At 29.3% G+C, this 21,573-nt stretch overlaps 1 protein-coding gene across 2 annotated transcripts; it reads left to right on the forward strand.

The window, feature by feature from the left end:
• Positions 1–14,373: 14,373 nt before the first annotated feature.
• On the forward strand, positions 14,374–17,604 carry LOC120074742 (uncharacterized). Of its 2 annotated transcripts, XR_005481054.2 has the most exons (4): positions 14,374–14,617; positions 14,838–15,612; positions 16,730–16,824; positions 16,904–17,604. XR_005481054.2 is itself a non-coding variant. In XM_039027968.2 (3 exons), the coding sequence occupies exon 2, from the start codon at positions 14,859–14,861 to the stop codon at positions 15,564–15,566; it is 708 nt and encodes a 235-aa protein (XP_038883896.1). In that variant the 5' UTR covers positions 14,420–14,617; positions 14,838–14,858; the 3' UTR covers positions 15,567–15,612; positions 15,716–16,121. The 2 variants fall into 2 exon arrangements, 1 of the variants encoding a protein (XP_038883896.1); XM_039027968.2 differs by lacking the exons at positions 16,730–16,824; positions 16,904–17,604 and adding an exon at positions 15,716–16,121 and having other exon boundaries at positions 14,420–14,617.
• The last annotated feature ends 3,969 nt before the right edge of the window (positions 17,605–21,573 follow it).

The raw sequence follows: 21,573 nt of genomic DNA on the forward strand, positions 1-21,573 counted from the left end.
AACTAGGGTTATACCACTTGAACCAGAGCCCCAACTATTCTTTGATTTAAAAGAAAATCTATCTTCAAAGAAGTCAGCATCATTTGACTCAATGATCACTTGGTTCACTAGATCATAGAACCTGTAGGCTTTACTATTTAAGGCATAACCTATAAAGACACACTCGTAAGCTCTACTAGCCAACTTTCTTCTTTTTGGGTCAGGAATCCTTACAAAGGCTAGACAACCCCATGTTCTAAAGTAGGACAAGTTTTGTTTCTTATTATTGAAAATTTTGTAAGGTGAAGTTTTATTTTTAGATTTCGGGATTCTATTTAGGATATAACACACGGTAAGGATGATTTCACCCCACTAATAAGACGTGGCTCTTAAACTAAGTAAAATAGCAACTACTAGCTCAACTAAAGTTCTATTTTTCCTTTCGGCTTTTTCGTTCATTTCAGGAGAATAAGGTGCGGTCTTTTCGTGTATTATTCCATGTGAGTTAAATAATTCATTAAAACTGTCCGAGTCGTACTCGATTCCCCTATCACTATGAAGTTTTTTAACTTTTCTATTAAACTGATTCTTTATTTCAGAAACAAAAAGTTTGAAGGCATCACAAGCATCATTTTTGTTTTTCAGCAGGCATATAAAAGTAAAATCAGAGCAGTCGTCAATAAAAATAATGAAATATCTTTTACTGTTCCTAGTCAATATGCCATCAAATTCACAGACATCAGAATGAATCAAATCTAGAGGCTCAGAATTCCTAAGTACAGATTTATGCGAAGTTTTAGTAATTTTAGCCTGACTACAATACTCGCATTTATCAAAATCATTCATGGATAACTTAGGTATCATTTCCAGCCTAATCATGTTACTAATTAAATTCTTATTCACATGACAGATTCTAGCATACCAAATATTCATATAACACAACATATACACAGAAGATTTCATTTTATTAAGGTCTAGATTTAATTTGAACATTTCTTCAGTTGCATATCCTTTCCCTACAAATACATTATTTTTGGTAAGGATATATAAGTCTGCCCCTATAGTTTGAGTAAACCAGCTTTGTTTAGGAGATAGCCCGAAACCAAATTCTTTCGTATCTTTGGAGTATGTAGAACGTCCTTCAACGTGAAGGTCTTCCCAGAGGTAAACTTCAGTTCCACCTCGCCAGTTCTAGCAACTTTCGTGGAGTGGTGATCTCTCAATAGAATATTCTTATCCTTAGTTTCAGTATAAGTTTTAAATAGACTATGGTCGTGACAAACATGGCTCGTCGCGCCAGTGTCTATCCACCACCCTTCACAACCACCGATCACATTTACTTCTGTGATCATGGCGACTAACGGTTCTTTTGTCAGGTTCGCTTGACCAGCAGGACGACGTCTGTTCCTATATTTCCTAGCCATGTGCCCAGGTTTATTACAATTAAAGTAGAGGAACTGTACCTTTTCTCTTGAAGGGGGCTTCTGTTTTTTCTATTGGTTCTGGTTGTTGGAGCCACAGTTCTGACCTTTCCTCTTTGTCCCTTTAGGTTTTTGGTCAGGTTTCACCACGGCAGAGGCGGGCTTCCTAGATACTGCATTCACCTCCTCCCTCTAGTCCTGCTTCCGGGCTTCCTCCTCAATTCTTAGCCAGGTTATTCTCTCCAAGGAGAACTCCTTTGTCTTCTCAAAGTGTTCTTAAAATCCTTCCACAAGGGGGGCAGTTTATCAATAATAACAGCAACTTGGAATTGTTCATCTAGAGGCATACCTTCAGTAATTATCTCGTGGGCTATCTTCTGAAGTTCATGGGATTGGGCCTCCACGGACTTGTCATCCGTCATTTGAAACTTGAGATAATGGCTAACTGCATATTTCTTCGACCCGACCTCCTCGGTGTCATACTTCTTTTGCAGGACATCCCAGACCTCCTTCGTTATCTTCATTATACTCTAGTAGTTATATAGATCATCAGTCAAACCATTTAAAATGAAATTCTTACATAGAAAGTCTTTCTCCTCCCAGTCAGTAGTTTCTTTTATTTGTTGTTCAGTTGGTTCTTCTAAAGAGATGATCAGCTTAGCGCTGGTACAAGCTTCGGTAGCTTTCTTGACGGTGAGAAAGAACAGCATTTTTTGCTTCCACCACTTGAAGTTCGCTCCTTCGAATCGGAATGGACGGTTGAGGTCAGATATCTCATTGTTGCTACTGAGGGCCATTGAAGATATGGAAACGTCTTAAAATTGTTGGAAATAGCAGGGCCCTTAGAACGACGAACTGTAAGCCGGTAAGGCACGGCGGTCAAGCGAAGAGCAAAACCTACAAAACAGAAACTCGTTATAGGCTGATTCGCAGAGCCTGCTCTCTTTAAGACGTTTCACGGCTCTGCCCAAATGTGTAAGCAGGTCTGAAAATTTCCACATCATCCCCAGGATAAAACAACCAAATGAAAACTGATCGAAAATGCATCTTTACCGATTGGAATGTACACTCTGTCTAAACTCACTGCTCAGAAAGCTAAGATGGAGGAGGAGAGGAAAATGTTGTGGGAATTTAGAAAATGAATTATGTGTTTCACGAACTGCTGAAGGCCTCGCCTTTTATAGGCCTTCAGCATCGAAACGAACTGTTTTAAAATTAATCAACGGAACGTTTTAAAAATAATAATATTTAAAAAATAAAATAGTATTTTTTATTAAAATTAATCATCACACACACTGGACGGACAGACGGCGACACGCATGGGGTGTCCACCGAACCCACATTATTCTATCTCCTCACTCCCTCAAAAACATGGGTACCCCTTGGGGCCCAAACCTAAAACGCAAGGTTGGAGTACATAAAAAAGACTTCCAACATCAAATTTTCTAATGTGGGATTCTCCAACCAACAAAGTTTGTTCCCTCTTTGTTTTGAAAGTTAAATTTTCCCCCCAACAGTAAGTTATGCATAGACAATTACCAGGGGAAGGGGAGTTCATATAAATCATGGTTTCACGTAAATGTTGAGAGATTTTTAATTAAAAGATGAAACACATGATTAGAAAGCCTCGTTTACCCTAAGAAAAAGCAACCAACTTATATGCCAAGAGTATAGGATTTGAAGTGATAGTTCCAATTCAACAATTTCTTCCAGTATTCTTTCCAAATTATACCAATCACCCTAAGCTTTAGTTCCTTTCAGTCCCCATAGTAGAAGAGAGTCATGTTGCATTGATAATGAGCACATCAAAACTGTTGCATTCTTTGTCAGCTCTAGATATAAAATTCATCTTATACAATTGCGTTTTAATTATCAAAATAGATTTCAAGAATTATAATGTTCATTCTATGACTATTGTTATCATTATATAGTTGTATTTCAACCATTGAGAAAACTCACCATCAATGTTTTGAAAGTTAGTAAATTGATAGTAGAATGTAAAGGTTTCAACCAATTGGAGAAAGGGTTTTACTGATGATTAGAGTAGCTTTGAGTTAGATGTAAGGATTTTAATAAAAACAGAATATGAATTCAAGATTAAGGGGCTTCCTTTATGATTGATTGGAAGATGTGCAATTGAACTTGGTAAAATAACTCAATCACATGCTAGGACGTATATATCAACTTCATCATTTGTGCAAATAATTAAAAAGTGTTATCCTAGATGACAAGATCTTCAAGTTAACAATCACAAAACACTCAAATATAACGATCAATAACAATTCAAGAGTCAAGGAAGGTAGTATGTTGAGGCTTGAAAATCTTTCTGCCGTTGACCAAATGGTAGCTCGATCGTGTAAGAACTAAACAATAGTTCAATTATGTAAACAATTGGATGAAGTGCTAGATGAAAGTGTAGACGCCAGTTGATTGGAGCTAGATGACCATGTAGACGACAGCTCAGGAACTAAACGATCGTATAGATGATTGAACTACAAATTGAATGGCATTATTCATTTTTGTGTCTATTTATGTGCTGAGGTTAATTTTATTTATTTAATGATGATTCCATTCTCAGCTTCAACTTAAAATTTAAGAATTAAATAAAAATTAAATTTAAAATTCGTAAAAGTGCAATACTTTGAAATTTGATGGTCGAAAAAAAAAACTAAAGCTGAAACTCATGAGAAAAAAAGATAGTTTTCCTTTTTTTTTTTTTTTTTTGTTCTTAAAGCTTGCAAATCTTATCTTTACCCCTTTTTATGGATTGATATTAACCCTTGAATCTAAATATCCTCGGTATTAGTTTTTTGGAAAAAAAAGAAACAATTGTTTTTTTAATAATTTATTAAATTATTTTACTCATGTTGCATCTATCTCCATGCATTCTTTTCAATCATAAAAGGACAAAAAAATTTAAAATTGTCACGTAACAACTTGTGATTAGGCACTTAAGTGAGCTGCACAAAAATATGTGTAGTCCGAGATGCACATTTAAGTATTTTACTTTTTTTTTTTTTAATTACCTCTTCTTTATTAAACAATTTAAAGATTCACTTTTTTAAATTTTTTAAAAAATATATATATATATATCAGTGACCTTTCCAAACTCATCAAATTAATTTATCTAAAAGATATATTAATTTACATTCAATACACTATAAAGGCATTTCCAAATACCAAGGTTCACTCTCACTTCATTATTTTGGTTCAATTTAATATACTAATTACTTCTTGACCAGTCTTTGGATGAATTTGGTAGGTTGGTGAAAAGTACATTTACTCTGTTACTAAAATTACTTCTACACTTTTTTTCATGGTGTTTAATTGGATATCAAAATTTGATTTCAAATCTTTTTAACACTTATGACATGTTTGGTCCATAGAGTAGGAGTTCACTTTAGTCTTTGTACGACCCCGATTTTAAGTTTATTGTAGATTCCACAACTAAAAAACATCGGTTTTTTAACTTTTTATATGGTAAATCCAATGATTAAACAACTCTCCATATTTAACATAAATTACTTCCCTTCTTACTTAAAAAGTATTTGAAGTGTTTATAACTAATGACATAGTGCATATTTTAGAATAATTTGAAATTGTAATCACTTTTGTCATGTTTATGATGTATTTGGATTACATTTTCAAATGTTTGATTTAAAAAATAAGTCATTTTAGAATAAATTGAAGTGTTTAATAACCACTCAATATAACTTTTCAAGTGTATTTTAATCGGTTTTTATCGAAAGTGTTTAAATAAAAATAAGTTTTTTGAAAATTATTTTTTTTTTCTCAAGTCAATTCAAACAAGTTCTTTAAATTACTATGAAACATACTTTTAATCACTCAAAATCAATACAGTTTTAAATTTTATAGTTTGAAACACATTATTCATATTATTAAAATTATTTTAAATGATTAAAATTAATTTTTGAGTGATTTTAGAAGTGACAAAAATAATTTTAACTATTTTAGAATCAATCTCAAACACGTCAATACATTTAATTGAACTCAACCATAAAAAATAAAAAAAATAAATAAAAAAAAGTATTTTTTTTATAATAGTTAAAAATTTATAGAGCAGTACGGTAAAAATGTTGTTAACGACCTTCAAATATCTTTTAAGTTTTTTTTTATTCTACTTATAGATAGAAAAATCTAAAAAATATTTACACTTTATAGCAAAATGTTCTAAAAGTAAAATATTTTGGGAACTTTTTGCTATAAAGTGTAAATACTTTGAATATTTTTTTATATTTAAAAAGTCCCCTAAGTAGTGGTTTAAGAAGTTATTGAAATAACTTTTTTTCAAAAAAGTACATAAAATGATTTTAATGGACTTTTTTGCCAAAAGTGTAGGAAGAAAATCAATTTCAATTACTAACATGTGTATAACTCAACTGACATAAAATGTAAATTATAGACCAAAAGGTTGGATTCAAATTCTCCATCACACTTTTTCACTCAAAATATATATATATATATATATATATATATATATATATTCAAAAATCATACCAAGACTCGTTAGTAATGACAATAACTCAACATTATTGAATGAAATACTCTCAATAAATGTGGACTTGACAAGACTTTGAATAAAATATCACAAAAAAATAAATACATTTGTAAAATAACTATGAAAAAGAAAACCAAGTATGAAAATCCAAATATAAATTGCATAGTTTTTATTTATATAATTAAATTATATACTACAATAAGTAAGAAAGTTAATAAAATGTTGGCCCGTAAAGTCTATTAAATGCTATGCGATTTTAGGAAGTTTGTTGTAGACTTACATATACCAAATGTAAATTTGACATTAATGAAGTAAATGTTTAAAAGAGTTTGATAACAATTTTTTTTTTTTTAATTTTCTATATTTCAACCTTTTTTTCTATGAGAAACTTATTTTTATTTTCTCCATATTTTTAGTTTTAATATTCACATTTCATAAATAAATATTTGAACTCGTGATATTTGAAAATAAAATTAGATTTTTCTAACATTATATTTTTAGACTGTGTTTCATAATCATTTAAAAAAAAAATTATAAACATATTTCCACCCATGAGTTTCTATGTTTTCTTATCCATTTTTACTAATTTATTTTTAAAAAATAGTTTTCAAAATCTTGTTTTGTTTTTAGAATTTAATTAGAAACTCAAGTGTTTCTTTAACAAATGTTAAAAATATAATTAAAAGTGGAATGTATAAAGCATAAATTTTAAAAATATAAAACGAAAAACAAAAAGGTTAACAAATGAGATATTGATATTAAAAATATCAATAAAAAGTAGATAACAAAACTGAGAAATGTATGAGTGAAAATCGTATTTATAATCTTTATAATTCTCAAAAATAAAAAATCAAATGGTTATCGCATTAAATTCAACATTGAGTTTGTGGTAATTTTAGAATATTTTTTAATATAATTTTAAAATATCGTCCTATTTTAATTTATATATAAAGTTTTTTTTAATATCGTTATATCAGCATGAACCTTTCGGAAATCAAGGAAATATATAAACAATGTAATTTTCAATAGTATAAATAATTTAAATGTTTTATTGTTTTCTTTTTTTTTCCTTTTTTTTTTTTTGTTCAAAGAATTTAAATGTTTGATTTTATTCAATATTATGAACGTTTAAAACGAAGGAATGATATTAGTAATTGACTTCAACCACAGTTTTCTTGTAAAAAAAAAAAAAAAAATGAAAGATCCCCTAGATTATCCCTCATCATTTCAAAAAGTTGACGAAATATATATATATATAGTATAATTGTTTTAAATGATAAAGTTACTGAAAATATTTTCAAATGTAACATAATGTCATTATTTATCAATAGTAGACTGTGATAGATACCTAGAGATATCTATTAGAGTGATAAACACCGATAGATATCTATTCGTGTCTATCAATATTTTTCATTCAAATACAGTAACATTTTGCTACATATATGTGTGTGGGTGTGTGTCTATACATGTGTGCGCTCTTTATTAACAATATATAGTATAACAAATAATTATATGTAAACTTTAAATTATAAGAATCGGTCAAACACACAATAAAAGAGTTATAAATCTATTATACACATTTTAAAGTTAAGAATCATATCAAATAATTTGAAATATATTAAAATTTAGGTTAAAGTACAACCATAAACTTTAAAAAATATTTAATATATTTTTTAAACTTTTAACTTTTGTGTATAACAAATATTTGAACTTCAATTTTTTTTAATTAAATTATGGATTATCAAGTTAAATGATAGATATTATTAAGATTTAAAAACTTTTTTAACAAAATCATGCTAGTTTATAGAGTAAACTTGATATTTAACCTAAAATCAATAATACTTGAACACTTTTAATGCTTAGAAATGTCATTTTTTTTCTTAGTTCAACAATTATGTAGTGAAAGATTGAAATATTTTTGAAAGAAATAGAAATAATGTCCTTATACTAACCTGTATTAAAATTAATAAATTTTAAAAATATCTTTAATCATATAATAAAAGTAATGTTAAAATTATAAATTTAGTCTCTAAACTTTGAGATTTTTATTTATTTGGTTCCTGAACTTTCAAATTAATATATCTAATCAATACAATGAACTTTCGAATTTTTAAAAATTCATAAACCTAGTAGACAATAAATTGAAAGTTTTAGAGTTTCTTATAAATTTATACCAATAGCTCAATTATTTTTTAATTTTATGTGTAATATGTATAAACTTTAAAATTAAAAAAGCTATTAAATTTAAAATTGAAAATTGCACTCATCAAACATATTTAACTAATACAAATTTTAAAATTTAGCCACTAAACTTATATATCTTAAATTATAAATTTAGTTTCTAAACGTTGAGATTTGTGTATATTTGATCATTGAACTTTTAAAATTACATATTTAATTCCTGACCTTTCAATTATTTATAAACTTATTGACATAGACACAAAATTAAACATTTAGAGCCAAATTTATATCTAATAGATAATTTCATTTTAAAAAATTTGATATTTATCACATACGTTTTAAAATTCAACCATCTATTAAATACAAAAATAAAATGGTTAAAAAAAATACAAAATTAAAAATTTATAAACTCGTCGAACATTTGTCCATAGAGACAAACTTGTAAGTTCAACTACTAACTTATAAAATTTAACCTAGGTTAAATATTTTAGTCCTTGACATAGAAGTAACAATTTAGTCATTGAACTTTAGTTGGTATTGATTTGATCCTTATATTTTTAAATTTTGTAATAATTTAGTCTCTAATCATTAATAAATTAAAATGTAGCCCCTATATTATAAAATTTGTAACACCCCATCATAAATATATATATATATATATATATTTATTTTGTAGGACTTGATAAAACTTTTTCATACATATAGATAAATAAATTGATCCCATATCAATTTTTTTTTTTTTTTACAAACTATAAGTAATAAACTATTACATAATAATAAAAATTGATACTTAATTTTAATGAGATTTTTTATAAGAATTAAATTGTTACAAATTTAAAAGTATAAGAATCAAGGGTTTGACTTTGATGGTTTAGGTATATTAAGCCTAACTCTTATACATGACGAAAATCTAGAAAGTTTGACTTCTTACACCACTTTCTACGGGTTACCTTTTTTTTAAAAAAAAAAATCTAATTTAATCTTGGAAGTTTGTAGTCCAACTTCCAAAAACCACATTCGATGATCCCCTAACAAAATTCTGGCCACCAACTCTAGCAACCATATCGGCCAATCTCTGACTACCACTACCGACAACCCCACCGGTGAACTTCCAGCCACCTACTTTGGCAACCACCTCCGACTAGACTCCGATCGCTACTTTTGGCGACCCCTGCCTACAAATTTTTTACTACTAACTCAAGCAAATCGTCGCGAGCCCAACTCCAGCTGTCACTTCCTACAATCCATACCAGTGGACTTCCGCCTACCAACTTCGCCGACCGTCACAGACCAACCTTGAAAAGCATTAATTAAAACACCTTTAATATATAACAAACCAAACAAATTTGTATGTGAAAATACTTTTAATAGAGTTGTCAAACAGACACATGCTATTATTTTAATGAGTTTTTATGAAAGGTTTTTAAATAAAAATTAATTTTTGGAAAACATTTTTTTCTAAGTTATTTCAAATCTGCCTTAGTTTAAGTTCAAGAATATTTTTTAAAATGCACTTTCACATTTTTCTATTTTTTTTTTAGTTTTTTTTTTATTATTGTTATTATTATATTATCCTTTTTAATTCTCACTTCCTTGTCTAAAATAAATATTTCCGTAGATTTCATTTCTTTTCTTTTATTTTTCTTAGATCAACTATCTAGTGAGATCTCATGTATATGTCGAGTATCCTGACAATATAAGGAAAAATGTAAATAACATCGAATATATTGATCGGTATATAAGATGATATGTTATATAAATTGTATTATTCGTGCACTTATCAAATAAACGATGCTAAATATATCAAATATACCTTCTTTTCTCCTTTAAAGCTTCTTGTTGATTTTATCTTTCATTTATGAGGGCAACAATCTTCGATTTTATGGAGAAACTTTTCTTACTTGTATAAGTTCTTAAAAGAAAATTATTTTGGAAAGTTTATAACTAAAAACAAAAAAAAAAAAAAAACTCTTACACGGCCTCTTTTGATATTATTAGTACTATTAGATTGCAATTGCGTAATTAGGTATGTTTATTTAAGCTATAGAAAACCCTAATTTTAGTTTAATAACATTTTCAATTTTTTTAGGATCATTTTTTTAAACATAAAGGATTAAAATGTTGGAAATAACTTAGCGGCCAAATAAATATTAAAACTCAAAGTCTATGATTATTTTTTTTATTTCTCAAATCTAATTTGATTAAAAAAATTATAATTTTCGAATAATTAGATTTAAGATTAAAATACTAGTTTATTTCAATTTGAAGTCAACATTCTATCGTGAAAAAAAAATTGATCATTTTCAAATTAATTAAAGTGACAAAAGTTTATGATTTTTTCTTTTTCAAATTCTAGTAAAATCAAAATTCAAATTATTAAAACGATAAATTAAATAAATTTTAAAAAGTCATAACCATCTCTATTTCAAAATTAAAAATATATATATTCTTCCAAATTTTTTAGCTTGGTTTAAACTTAACTATTCTAAAAAAAACTAGCTGAAATGTACATGAGTACGTTCAAATAAGACTCTAGGTTTGAAAATCATTTTTTTATATGGTTTGTTTTAAAAAAGTTATAATTATTAAAAAAAAAAAAGAATAAAAATAATAATATTATTATTATTATTTAAAAATTTATAGTCACTTGGTTAAAATCAAATGTATTTGATAGGTAGATTTGGAGTATTTAATAATTTCTGTTAATTTTGTACTACTATTTTCTAAATTTCGTGATAACTATCTCTAACTAAGTTTTTTTAATTTTAATTTTGATAATTTGATTATCTTCATAATTTTAAACTTTCATTTAAACCAATATTTGTTTTTCTAAATTCATGATATATATTTTTTTAAACTTTTTTTTTTGTTGAATGATTTGATTGCCTTTTTACTTTTAAACTTTAAATTAAATAAAAATAATTATTTTTATTTTTTTAAAAAAAATCGTTATAAAAATCTCTTATATTATTATTATTATTATTATTTCAAATTTGATTTAAACCAATACTTTTTATAACAAAAATCCCAATAAACATTTCATATTTTATAAATCTCTTTTATTAAATGATTTGATTACTCTCCTATTTTTAAACTTTAAAATATACCAAAACAAATCTTTTTTTTTTTTTTTAAATTTCATGATAATAATCTCTGAGTTACTTTTTTTTTCCTTCTTAATTTCAAATTTTGATTTAAACCAAATATTATTTAAAAACAATTTAGGATAACACTTTCTTATTTTTTAAAAAACTTTTTTATTGAGTGATTTGATTATCAACTTACTTTTAAACTTTAAATTAAACCAAAATAGTTCTTTTTTAATTATTTTTTTTATTTTGTGAAAATAATCTCTTACTTTTTTTTCTTTTAACTATGTTATTAGTTTCAAATTTTAATTTAAATATTTTTTATTTCGTGATAATTATTTCTTTTTCTTTTTCTTACTTTTTTTATTGGACGATTTAATTATTTTTTTACTTTTAAACTTTAAATTAAACCAACATAATTTTTTTTTAATTTTTTTTTATAATAATACCTTGTTTAATTTTTTTTATTATCTTCTTAATTTCAAACTTGGATTTAAATCCATAATTTTTTTTAAAAAAAATATCATGTTCTACTTAATAATTTTTTTTTATTTGATGATTTGAATAGTCTCCCAATTCTAAATTTTAAAATAGATCAAAAGATTTTTTTAAAATAAATCAAAATATTTTTTATTTTTAATTTATTTTGAATTGGATAATTTGATTATTCTCCTGATTTTAAACTCTAATTTAAATCAAAGTATTATTTTTTTTTTCTCGTTAAAATCTGATCTATATTAATTTTTTTAATAGATTTAGATGATGTGATTACTCTTTCAATTTGGAACTTAAAGTAATAGAATATTGTTGTTTTCTATTTTGTATAAAATGTCATAAAGATTCTTAGTTGTAAAAAAGATGAATTGATTATCCTCCTAATTTCAATTATTTTTAAAAATTTTATTTTAACAAAAATATTTTTTATTCAAACAGAAACTCTAAAAATTTTTCCTCTTTTGATTTGCAATGATCTTCTTGATTTTAAACTTTATTTCATTTTTTATGAATTGGTATGAAGATTTTTACTAGTGGAGTAGGATTGACTTAATCCATAGATTATGTCTTTCACTTAATACTAGAAGCGACAAATTATTATAAGCCCCTAAACACATTGGTGTGTACTTTATAAAAATAAAAACAATAAAAAATACAAAAGCAAAAACATTAAAATAATCAACCACAAAAGCATTAAAACAAGCGATTTATTTAATCTTGAACCTTACAAGCAAAATCTTTTCACATCTTTTTCAATAAGTGATGATTAGTAGGTGAACCTGTTGCGTGTATGAAAAAAAAAACTACAAAAACATATATGGCCTAATCATCACTCTAGAACCGTTAACCACCTTCTTTGCATTCTCCGATGTCGACTAGGCTGGCTATCCTGATAGCATATTTTTCGGAAAAAACCTACTGACTTGGGTTTCTAAAAAGCAACCGACTCTTTTCAGTTATAGTGTCGAAGCATAGTACAAGGTACTCACCCGAACTACATCTGAACTTTTATGGCTTTCTTACTTGCTACGCGATCGACTCCCAACTAATTCATGATGAGCGCACCAACTTCCTGGCAAGATGCCTACGATTAAAATGCACCGACATATCAAGATCTAAATTTGAATTGGTTCTTGGTCCTGGTCAAAGACCACTGTGTTTGCACTGGCGGTTCAATCGAGTGTGCTCCAAGTTGCTACAGGGTTTCAATCCAAATCAGATACAGCTAAATGAAAGCAAAAGCAAAGACCACGAGTGTTAGAATTACATTCACATATCTCCACTAGAAAAAGTGCTTTCTCAACTCATATAAGGATCTCAGGTCCCATAAATGCATGATAAATACCGCATTAAATCACTCTATATGGTTTTACAAAATTGAAAAGTGGAAAAAAAAATTGAAAAAGATGACGTAAGTTATATAGAAAAAAAAAGTGAGAAAGGGAGATGTGAGATCTTCCTATATAAGATAGAAGAGATATATGAAACAAAGAACCTAAACTTCTTAATGAAGGAAAATAAACATTGAAAAAGAGGTTGCTATTAAAAAAACTGCAACAAGTGTTTTTTTTTTTTGAAAAAAAAAAGAAAAAGAAAGCAAAAAAGTTAGAGAAACAGTTAAACAAAATTATTATTATTATTATTTTTTAAAAAAGAGAGGATACTTGGTGGAAAAGGAGAGCTTGACCTTAGTTATTTATAAAGGAAATTTATATCTCAAATCATAATCAAATTGATTTTTTTTTATTTTTCTTTATTTAATGTGAAGTAGAGATTATTAGAGATAACGTTTGATTTTTTTTTTAATTGTGAATAAGAGATTAGAAGATAAAATGTGATTTGTTATTATTATTATTTTTAACTTTTATTTAACTTGAATTAGATATTAGAGATAAAATGTGATTTTAAAAAATTCGTGAATAAGAGATTAGAGAAAGATATATATATATATATATATATATATATATATATATATATATATATATATATTTTAAAAAAAATCATTTATTTAAAGAGAAGTAGAGATTATTAAAGATAAAAATATAATTTTTTAAAAATAATTAGAGACTATAGAATAAAATGTAATTTTTTAATTTTTTTTTCTCAAAGTGTAGTAGATATTGTTGATAAAATAAGATTTTTTTTAAAAATAATTTAAATGTGAAATTACGTAAGATATCCAATGATCGTCAACTAAAAGAAGTAAAAGTAGAAAACAAATATTTATCTCCATAGTCTATTTTAGATAGTATAGATTAAGATGAAAAAATATGCACTCAAAATACAGTTTTCTTAAATCCAGCCTATTCTAACCTCCTACCTAATCTCAGATTTCACATTCACAAGTTTAAGATTTCAAACTTGCATCTTTTAAAGGTCTTTTCAAATCGACTAGAGAAAAATATGATTTTAAAAAAAAATTATTTAAATTCTTTTGATAAAAATGATTTAAAATACACTTTAAAATTTGAAAAAATATTTCAAAAACTATTTTAAACGTTCAAATACTTCCAACTTTTTTCTAAAATTATTTATTTTCAAAACTAAACTGTTAAATTTGTACCGATAAAAAAGAGCTTTTGAGAAAAAAAAATACTTTTTTTTTATTTTTAAATACCATTGTTTTTTTAACCTTTTAACCTAAAAACAATTAAAAACTCATTCAACCGTTTTAGAACTTGGAAATGAGAGGAAGAAGAAGAAGGTTTTAATGACCGTTCGATGAGTTCTGATCTACAGTTTCCAGTTTCACTCCCAAAAACTCCATTTTTGCTTCCACTTCCAGTCTCCATCTCTCTCTTTCCTCTCCCTCTACGGTGATTTTCTTTCTTGATTTTCGAGCCATATTCTCTAACTTTAAGCTTTCCTCTCTTCCCCTTTCCATCGCCGTCTTCGTCTTCAACCTCCGTTTAATCCTGTCACTCAGCCGCCAGGTAAATTTCTCCTCTTCTCTTCATTTTCCAAACGCTTCGCCGTCTTTTCCCCTCCCCTGCATCTGGGTTTCTGTTCTTTCCCCCTTTGATGTTGTTCACAACATGGAATCTTCAATAACCCAAATGTTCTTTTTCCATTTTATTGCGTTAGTTGATCAGATTCCTCGTTTTTGTTCATTTTGTATTCACTATTTAGTTAGGGTTTTGTTTTTTTTTTCAGGGTTTTTTTATTTAACGAAGAATGGATTTTGCGCGATGTACTGATGAATCAAAGGAATCAGAAAATTTATCTACCAAATGTTGTAATAAAGTTGAAGCTCAGCCTGAGATTGTTGAGCTAAGGGCTCCTCTTGGACCTTCAACACCTGATGCTGATAGAGAGAGTGGTGATTTTCTTTCTGATTCTAAATCCCCACTCACTCAGGTTGTGACTAGCAAACCTCTTTCGTTAACTTGTATAGATTCTTTGGATGAGAAGATTGAAGCCCCCTTAGAGGATTCTGACTCTTTTGATCCTCTTTGTAGTCCTCGTACTCCTAAGGATGGTGTTTTTGATCCCTTTTCCCCTGGCCCTGCTCATTTGGCTTTAGCTCCTATCTCTAGAAAGTGTTTTAATGGCTCTGTTGGATTTGTTGCTCGCCGCCTTCAATTTGGTTCTTCTTCTTCTTCTTCTTTTTTGCAAATAGTGGAAGCTGAAGAAGAACAATCCATTTCTGATAATGAGCTGTTGGAGGCAGTTTATGAGAATCTCTTGGAAGTTATTGTTTCCCATCAAGCCGAGTCCTCTCTTGGTCAGCTATCAAGCTCTCAAAGTGATTCTTCTGATTGTAGTACCCCTCCTACTTCGTTTGTGAGTGGGGTCGCTCAAACTTGCCCTGCTGCGCCAGTCAAGCCGTTGAGAAAATTGCGAAATCTGGACATGGGTTTGTGCAGAAAGCTTGAGTTCTGAATATTGATGCACTTCTAATTAGCTTCCAATCATTGCATAGAAGAATGTAGGTACAACTGACTCTCGAGAATGAATTACTTACTTGCTAATTTGAACATCTGACGTTTCTGTACTAAATTATATGACTAGCAAAATCTCTGCTGAAGCAGGCTGATTATTGTAAATTTTTGGAAGTCTTCTTTTGATGAACAAGCTTGTTGGGTTGGACCATGGGTGTTGTCTTGTGATCTCATCTCCACAGTTTGGTTAAGAATAGGATTGTTGAAAATGATATTGACCAATAAGCCAGTCCTTTTGTGTTACTCTGATGATCAGCAAGTTGTTAATATGATGTCACCGTTGTTCCTTTAGTTGGTATTATTTTATCTCCTAGGCAGATATGCACTTGTAGGAAATGCTGAATGAAGAATTATTGGTTACTTGTATCATTGTTATCATTTGGCAAGAGAACTTGTTGGCTCTTACTTTTGTTCTGTCAGGATTATACCATTTCTAGCCCACTTCCTATATTGAATGTTAAATTCTTATTTCAATAATAACTATATTTTTTTGTAACTTATGGTGATTTAACAACCAGCCACGGTACAGGTTCGAACACTCTTCAGTTTTTTTTTTTTTTGGGTATTAATTTGAATCTAATTAGCGATTTTATGAATTAGTTAAGACTGAAATATGCTTATGGAATCAAACTAATTTTGAACTGTTGAGGATATTATGACATTTGAAGCAACATTGGATTATCGATTTGTACTTTTATTCACTGAACTTGCTGGAATGCCTTGAATCTTTTATCTGATGCTCCGAATGATCAAGCATGGGGTCTTGCTGTTATTTACGCTTTTGGCTATGGGGTCTAGAGGAGTGTGTTATATAAATTCTCCAACTCTATTAGTACCTTTGAATCTGTAATATGATATTTTCTCTCTAATAATAACTGTTCTCTCTCTTTGTCCGTGGACGTAACTAACACTCTATTAGCGAATGACATTAATTTCTATGTCGATTCTCTACCATTTACGTTCTCTGTTTGTATTTTATTTGTTGATTTCATAACAGAGTTGTTCATTTGAGATGTCTGAATCATGTTGTGTCCAAAAATGAATGATGGTGGGACTCCCAGGGTGATTGTGTAGTAGAATACTAGAACTTAATTGTTTCTGCAGATCCTGGAGAAAATGGACTGATGCAAACAAACAGAAGAAAGTGTAGGGTCCAAATGATGCTTCCATTTGCAGTGCATTGAAATGAGAAATGTTGGGTATGTGAAGGCCCATTCCCTGCCTTATCATTTTGTTACTTATCATTATTAAAACTTGATGGCTGCTTCTTTTTCACAGCAAGAAGAACTCAGAATGAGGGATTGGTGGCAGTCAGATTCTCTTGGCCTAGGAATGGGTGTTGCTTTCTTCTCTTGTGCAGGCAGAAAGTGGAAACTGTCAACAATGGGTATACTTACAGTCTTAAAAGTACATAAATTTTTTAGATTTGATTTAGTCTTAACTTTTTATCTAGTTGATAGTTGGATAAGCTCAGTTTCACTTTAAAGTTTAAATTTCATTAAATTAAATATTGACTCCAAATAAAATACCTGAAGTTGGTTTAATATCGAAAAAAGTAAAACTTTGTGGGAATGGATTCAAATTCCGATTTTCCATGGTGATCATCTACCTACAATATGTGTCATGAACCAATGAAAAGTCCTACGAGTTTTATGACATCAATATACCATGGATGTGAAATGTTTCTTTTCCAAAAAAAATATACTATAGATGGAAACTACGAGACTAATATCATTTTTATATTGATTTTTTATTTTAAAGAGAAGATTTGTAACCTAATTATATGGGATTTTGTTGCTTTGACGAGATACTTATTTTTTTCAATAGTTTATTATTGAATGTGTTAGTTGGATCTGGGTATCCGATGTTTTTTTATTCATTTGACTTTGTGGTTCATTTAGAATATTTTGTGTATGTAAGATTTGGATCATTAAGGTGATTTGTTGGTTCAATTGGAACCCAATTATTCATTTCGTTGACCTATGGCTTTCTTTTACATTATTTAAGATTCATCAGAAAGCAATTTCCTTGTAAACTTTTTGTATTTCCCATAGCTGCAAGACAACAAATTTGTTGCGATTGGGTAAAAAAGAATGACTTCATTTGACGTTCTTTCTTTCATACAAAAACCCGTTCGAACTATATGTATTATTATAATTAGGGTTTCGATACCTAATTTTGGAGATGATGAATTTTAAAAAGTAAATAGGTTAAGCTATTGCTTGATGTATTGACATGATTTCTTGGTACCGATGAAAAGACACGTTTGAATATGTAAAAAGAAAGTGAATAATGACGCCAAACAAATAGTGAAAGAAGTGTTCAAGTGTAGAAGAATTAGCAATAAAGCTTATATCCTAATAACATATTATTTGATAAGTGGTGATGTTTTGACATTCGAATCTAACGAGTCTTTGAGATTTACAATTTTTTTTTTCTTTTAAAGAGGTAAATATTATAAAAAAACTAAAGAATTACATCATGAGACATCCCATAAACTAAAGAGAGTAAGGAGAAAGAAGTTAAGAAGAAATACACTCTCCCAATGTCCTATTTGCAAGGGAGTGAGCTACAAAGTTGTAATATCGCCTCCACGTGAAGGAAGGAATAGATCCCAACACATGCACAATATCCTTAACTTCATTAGTGAAAAAGGGGACTTCAATAAGTTCCTCAAGGGCGTCATTTAGAAGATTAACGAGCTCCAAACAATTAGGCTCCTCCAAAATGTCTTGCACAGTGATAAAAATGAGACTCTCCAAATCATCGCAGATAGGTTCCACCAAGATGTTTTGCACTATGAGATTTACAATACGTTGGGATAGTAGAGACATTGTGCATGAGTATTGTTACATTCATTGTGTGCATGAGTATGATTAGATTCATTGAGGCGTAAACTTAAGAAATATGACTACCTAATGTGGTATTGAGTGCAGTTGACAAAGGAGACTAACTCTTCAATTATAGGGATTGTATAGATAAAACTAATAGGACGGACATCTACAAAATCCTTAATACCACTAGACATAAAATTGAGATACATATATAGTTTTTCTCTCATATATCTTGTGGTTTTAAACTATTAACTACATTGTGACGATCTTTTTAAATAATTTATGTTGATAGAGAAACCTTTGATATGAGGTCTTTGCAAAAATATTTAGTTGTTCGATTAAAAATATGTTTAAATTAACGTTCTAAATAGAGTTGAAAAATTAATCAATAAGACCATAAATATTGTTGTGTTTGTTGGTAAACCATTTGTCAAAAGAAGGCATTCACACGTGAATTGCGGATTTTAAGAAATACCTTTTTCCATTGGTCTCTTCTTTTTATGATGGCATGCTTTTTAGTTTGTTTGTGAGCATGAACTAAAAATTTAATTTAAATAAATAAAGTTCTTTTTCGTTTGAATGTTGTACTTTTTTTTTTTTTTTTCTTTTTAAAATAAATAATGATAATAATTAAAAAAAAAAACATTTGAGCATTGATTATAATGTTTTTGAGTTAAAAATAGTCCTTTTTAGGTAGGAAAATTTGTATGAATGACCTATTTTTTGGGTCTAAAATGTCAGATGACTCATTTTAAAAAATAATGTCAATTGACCCTCTGCTGACATCATTGCCATACCAAATTACGTAAATTGCCCTCATAAGTACCTCACAAGGTAAGTCTCGCTCTCGTCTGATTAAACACTCTCGCTCTCGTTTGAAATTCTCTGGTTTGATGTGATTGCTCGTCAGTGTACGAATGATTTGACAATTTTCTCGACGGAAGCCTCACATCAATAATACCTAAACACAATACAATGGTGATTTCTTTAAACTCTAAACTCCATTTCAACGGTGATTACTTCTCTGGTTTTCGACGGTGTTTTGTTGAACGGAGATTTTTCGAACGGGGATTTTCAAGACGAGGCTTTTTCAGAATGAAACAAGTTTTTCGGAAAGTTGTTTAATTATTTTGAGTCTGTTTAATTATTTTTGGAAAGGTAGCATTACGAGATTTTGTATTGGGAGAGAAAGAGCGAGAGATAGAACGAGAGTGAGAAAGAGCAAGAGTAAGAGAGAGAGCAAGAGTAAGAGAGAGAGCGAGATTAAGAGAGAGCGAGATTACGAGAGAGAGCGAGATTAAGAGAGAGTGAGAGTACACTTCAATTGCTTATACAACTTAATGACAAATGTTCTCTTGCTTTGTAGGATGACAGAAAAGTGTGTACTTATTCGATATGGAGGTGATTGGGATGAAAATGAAAGTTCGTATATTGGGGGACAGTTGACAGGAATCATTGTGCCTGTTTCATTGAAGTATGAAGAACTTAAATCTCATATTTACAGGGTTACAAATGTTAGTTCTTCAGAGTTTGATCTTATACTGAGAGTTAAATATAAGCTTGAATATGAAGCCCCTCCACAATACATAAGAAGTGGTGATGATGTTCGCTTCCTTCTTTTCTGAGAAGACCTTAGTAGACTTCAATTATCTGTAACGCTGAAATCGAATCAGGACGAAAATATTAGAATGGGGTTTGGAAATGTGAGTTATGATGATACGACTGTGGACAGACAATACGAGGAATCATATTAGTTTCGTTAGGAAGAGGATGATATTCTATTGTTTACCAAACCATCAACATTATCACTAGACAATGAATGCACTAATCTAGCAAGATTGAATTCAAAATTGTGCGGTACTTCAGTTGTTGGTAATGAGAGACCATCTAGATTCAATTATATGGATTGTGGTCATCTAGAGAAAAGTTGTGGTCCTTTAGTGGATGTTAATGAGCAACCAACAGGATTGAATGAAATGGATCGTGATCATGGAAATGTGCATCGTTCTACAACAGCTTCAGTGGTTCCACCATCTGTGTCTTCAAGTCATAGGCTAGAGTTAATTATGCTTGGTACCTCTTTATCTGGGACAGAGGACGTTGAAGTTGGTCAACTATTTTTGAGTAAAAAGGACTTGAAAATGAGATTATCTATTTTGTCCATCAACAAAATTTTTGAATTTAGGGTAAAGAAGTCAACTAAATCTCTGTTCACTGTCAAATGTATTGGAGAGACTTGTAAGTGGAACGTTTGTGCAGTGAAAATGGAAGGGTCTGATATATTCAAGATCACAAAGTATTGCAATTCGCACATATGTTCCATTGGAATTCTAAATCACGATCATAGAAAGGAAACTGCTACGGTTGTTGGTCAGTTGATTAAAGATAAGTTCATGGGAATAGGACGTATTTATAAACCTTATCATATCGTTGAGGATATGAGGAGAGATTATGGCGTGAACATAAGTTATGATAAAGCGTAGCATGAAAGGGAAGCCGCGTATGATCTCGCTAGAGGTACTCCAGAATACTCATACTTCATATTGCTTATGGAGAAGCGTTAAAAATAGAGAATCTGGGTATAGTCTTTGAGATCGAACTTGAAGATGAGATGCATTTCAAGTATATGTTTATGGCATTAGGACCTTATATTAGAGGTTTCGCAAGACGTCGACCTATGATAATTGTTGATGGGTCGCACTTGAAAGGAAAATACAAAGGCACCATGTTGGTTGCGGTTTCTATGGATGGGAACAATCAATTATACCCACTAGCATATGCAATAATGGACAATGAAACCGATCGATCATGGAAATGGTTTATATCAAACTTGAAATGCAGTATTGGAGAACCCGATAATTTGGTGTTTGTGTTTGATCGGATGGTATCTATCAACAATGTTATTCGTGCATTTTTTTCCACGACATTTCATAGATTGTGCATATGGCACATAGAACAAAATCTTATTACAAACTTTAAGGATAACACGGTTGTCGGAATATTTAGAGATGCAGCAAGGACATTTCGCATGACAGAGTTCTAGACAAAATGGGACGAACTCTGTAGTTTTCGAGATGGTGTTGTCACGAAATATCTGGAAGACATCGGTCTTCA

The sequence above is a fragment of the Benincasa hispida genome, chromosome 3 (assembly GCF_027475165.1).
Source record: "Benincasa hispida cultivar pf3 chromosome 3, pf3_genome.v1.1, whole genome shotgun sequence".
Classification (NCBI taxonomy): domain Eukaryota; kingdom Viridiplantae; phylum Streptophyta; class Magnoliopsida; order Cucurbitales; family Cucurbitaceae; genus Benincasa; species Benincasa hispida.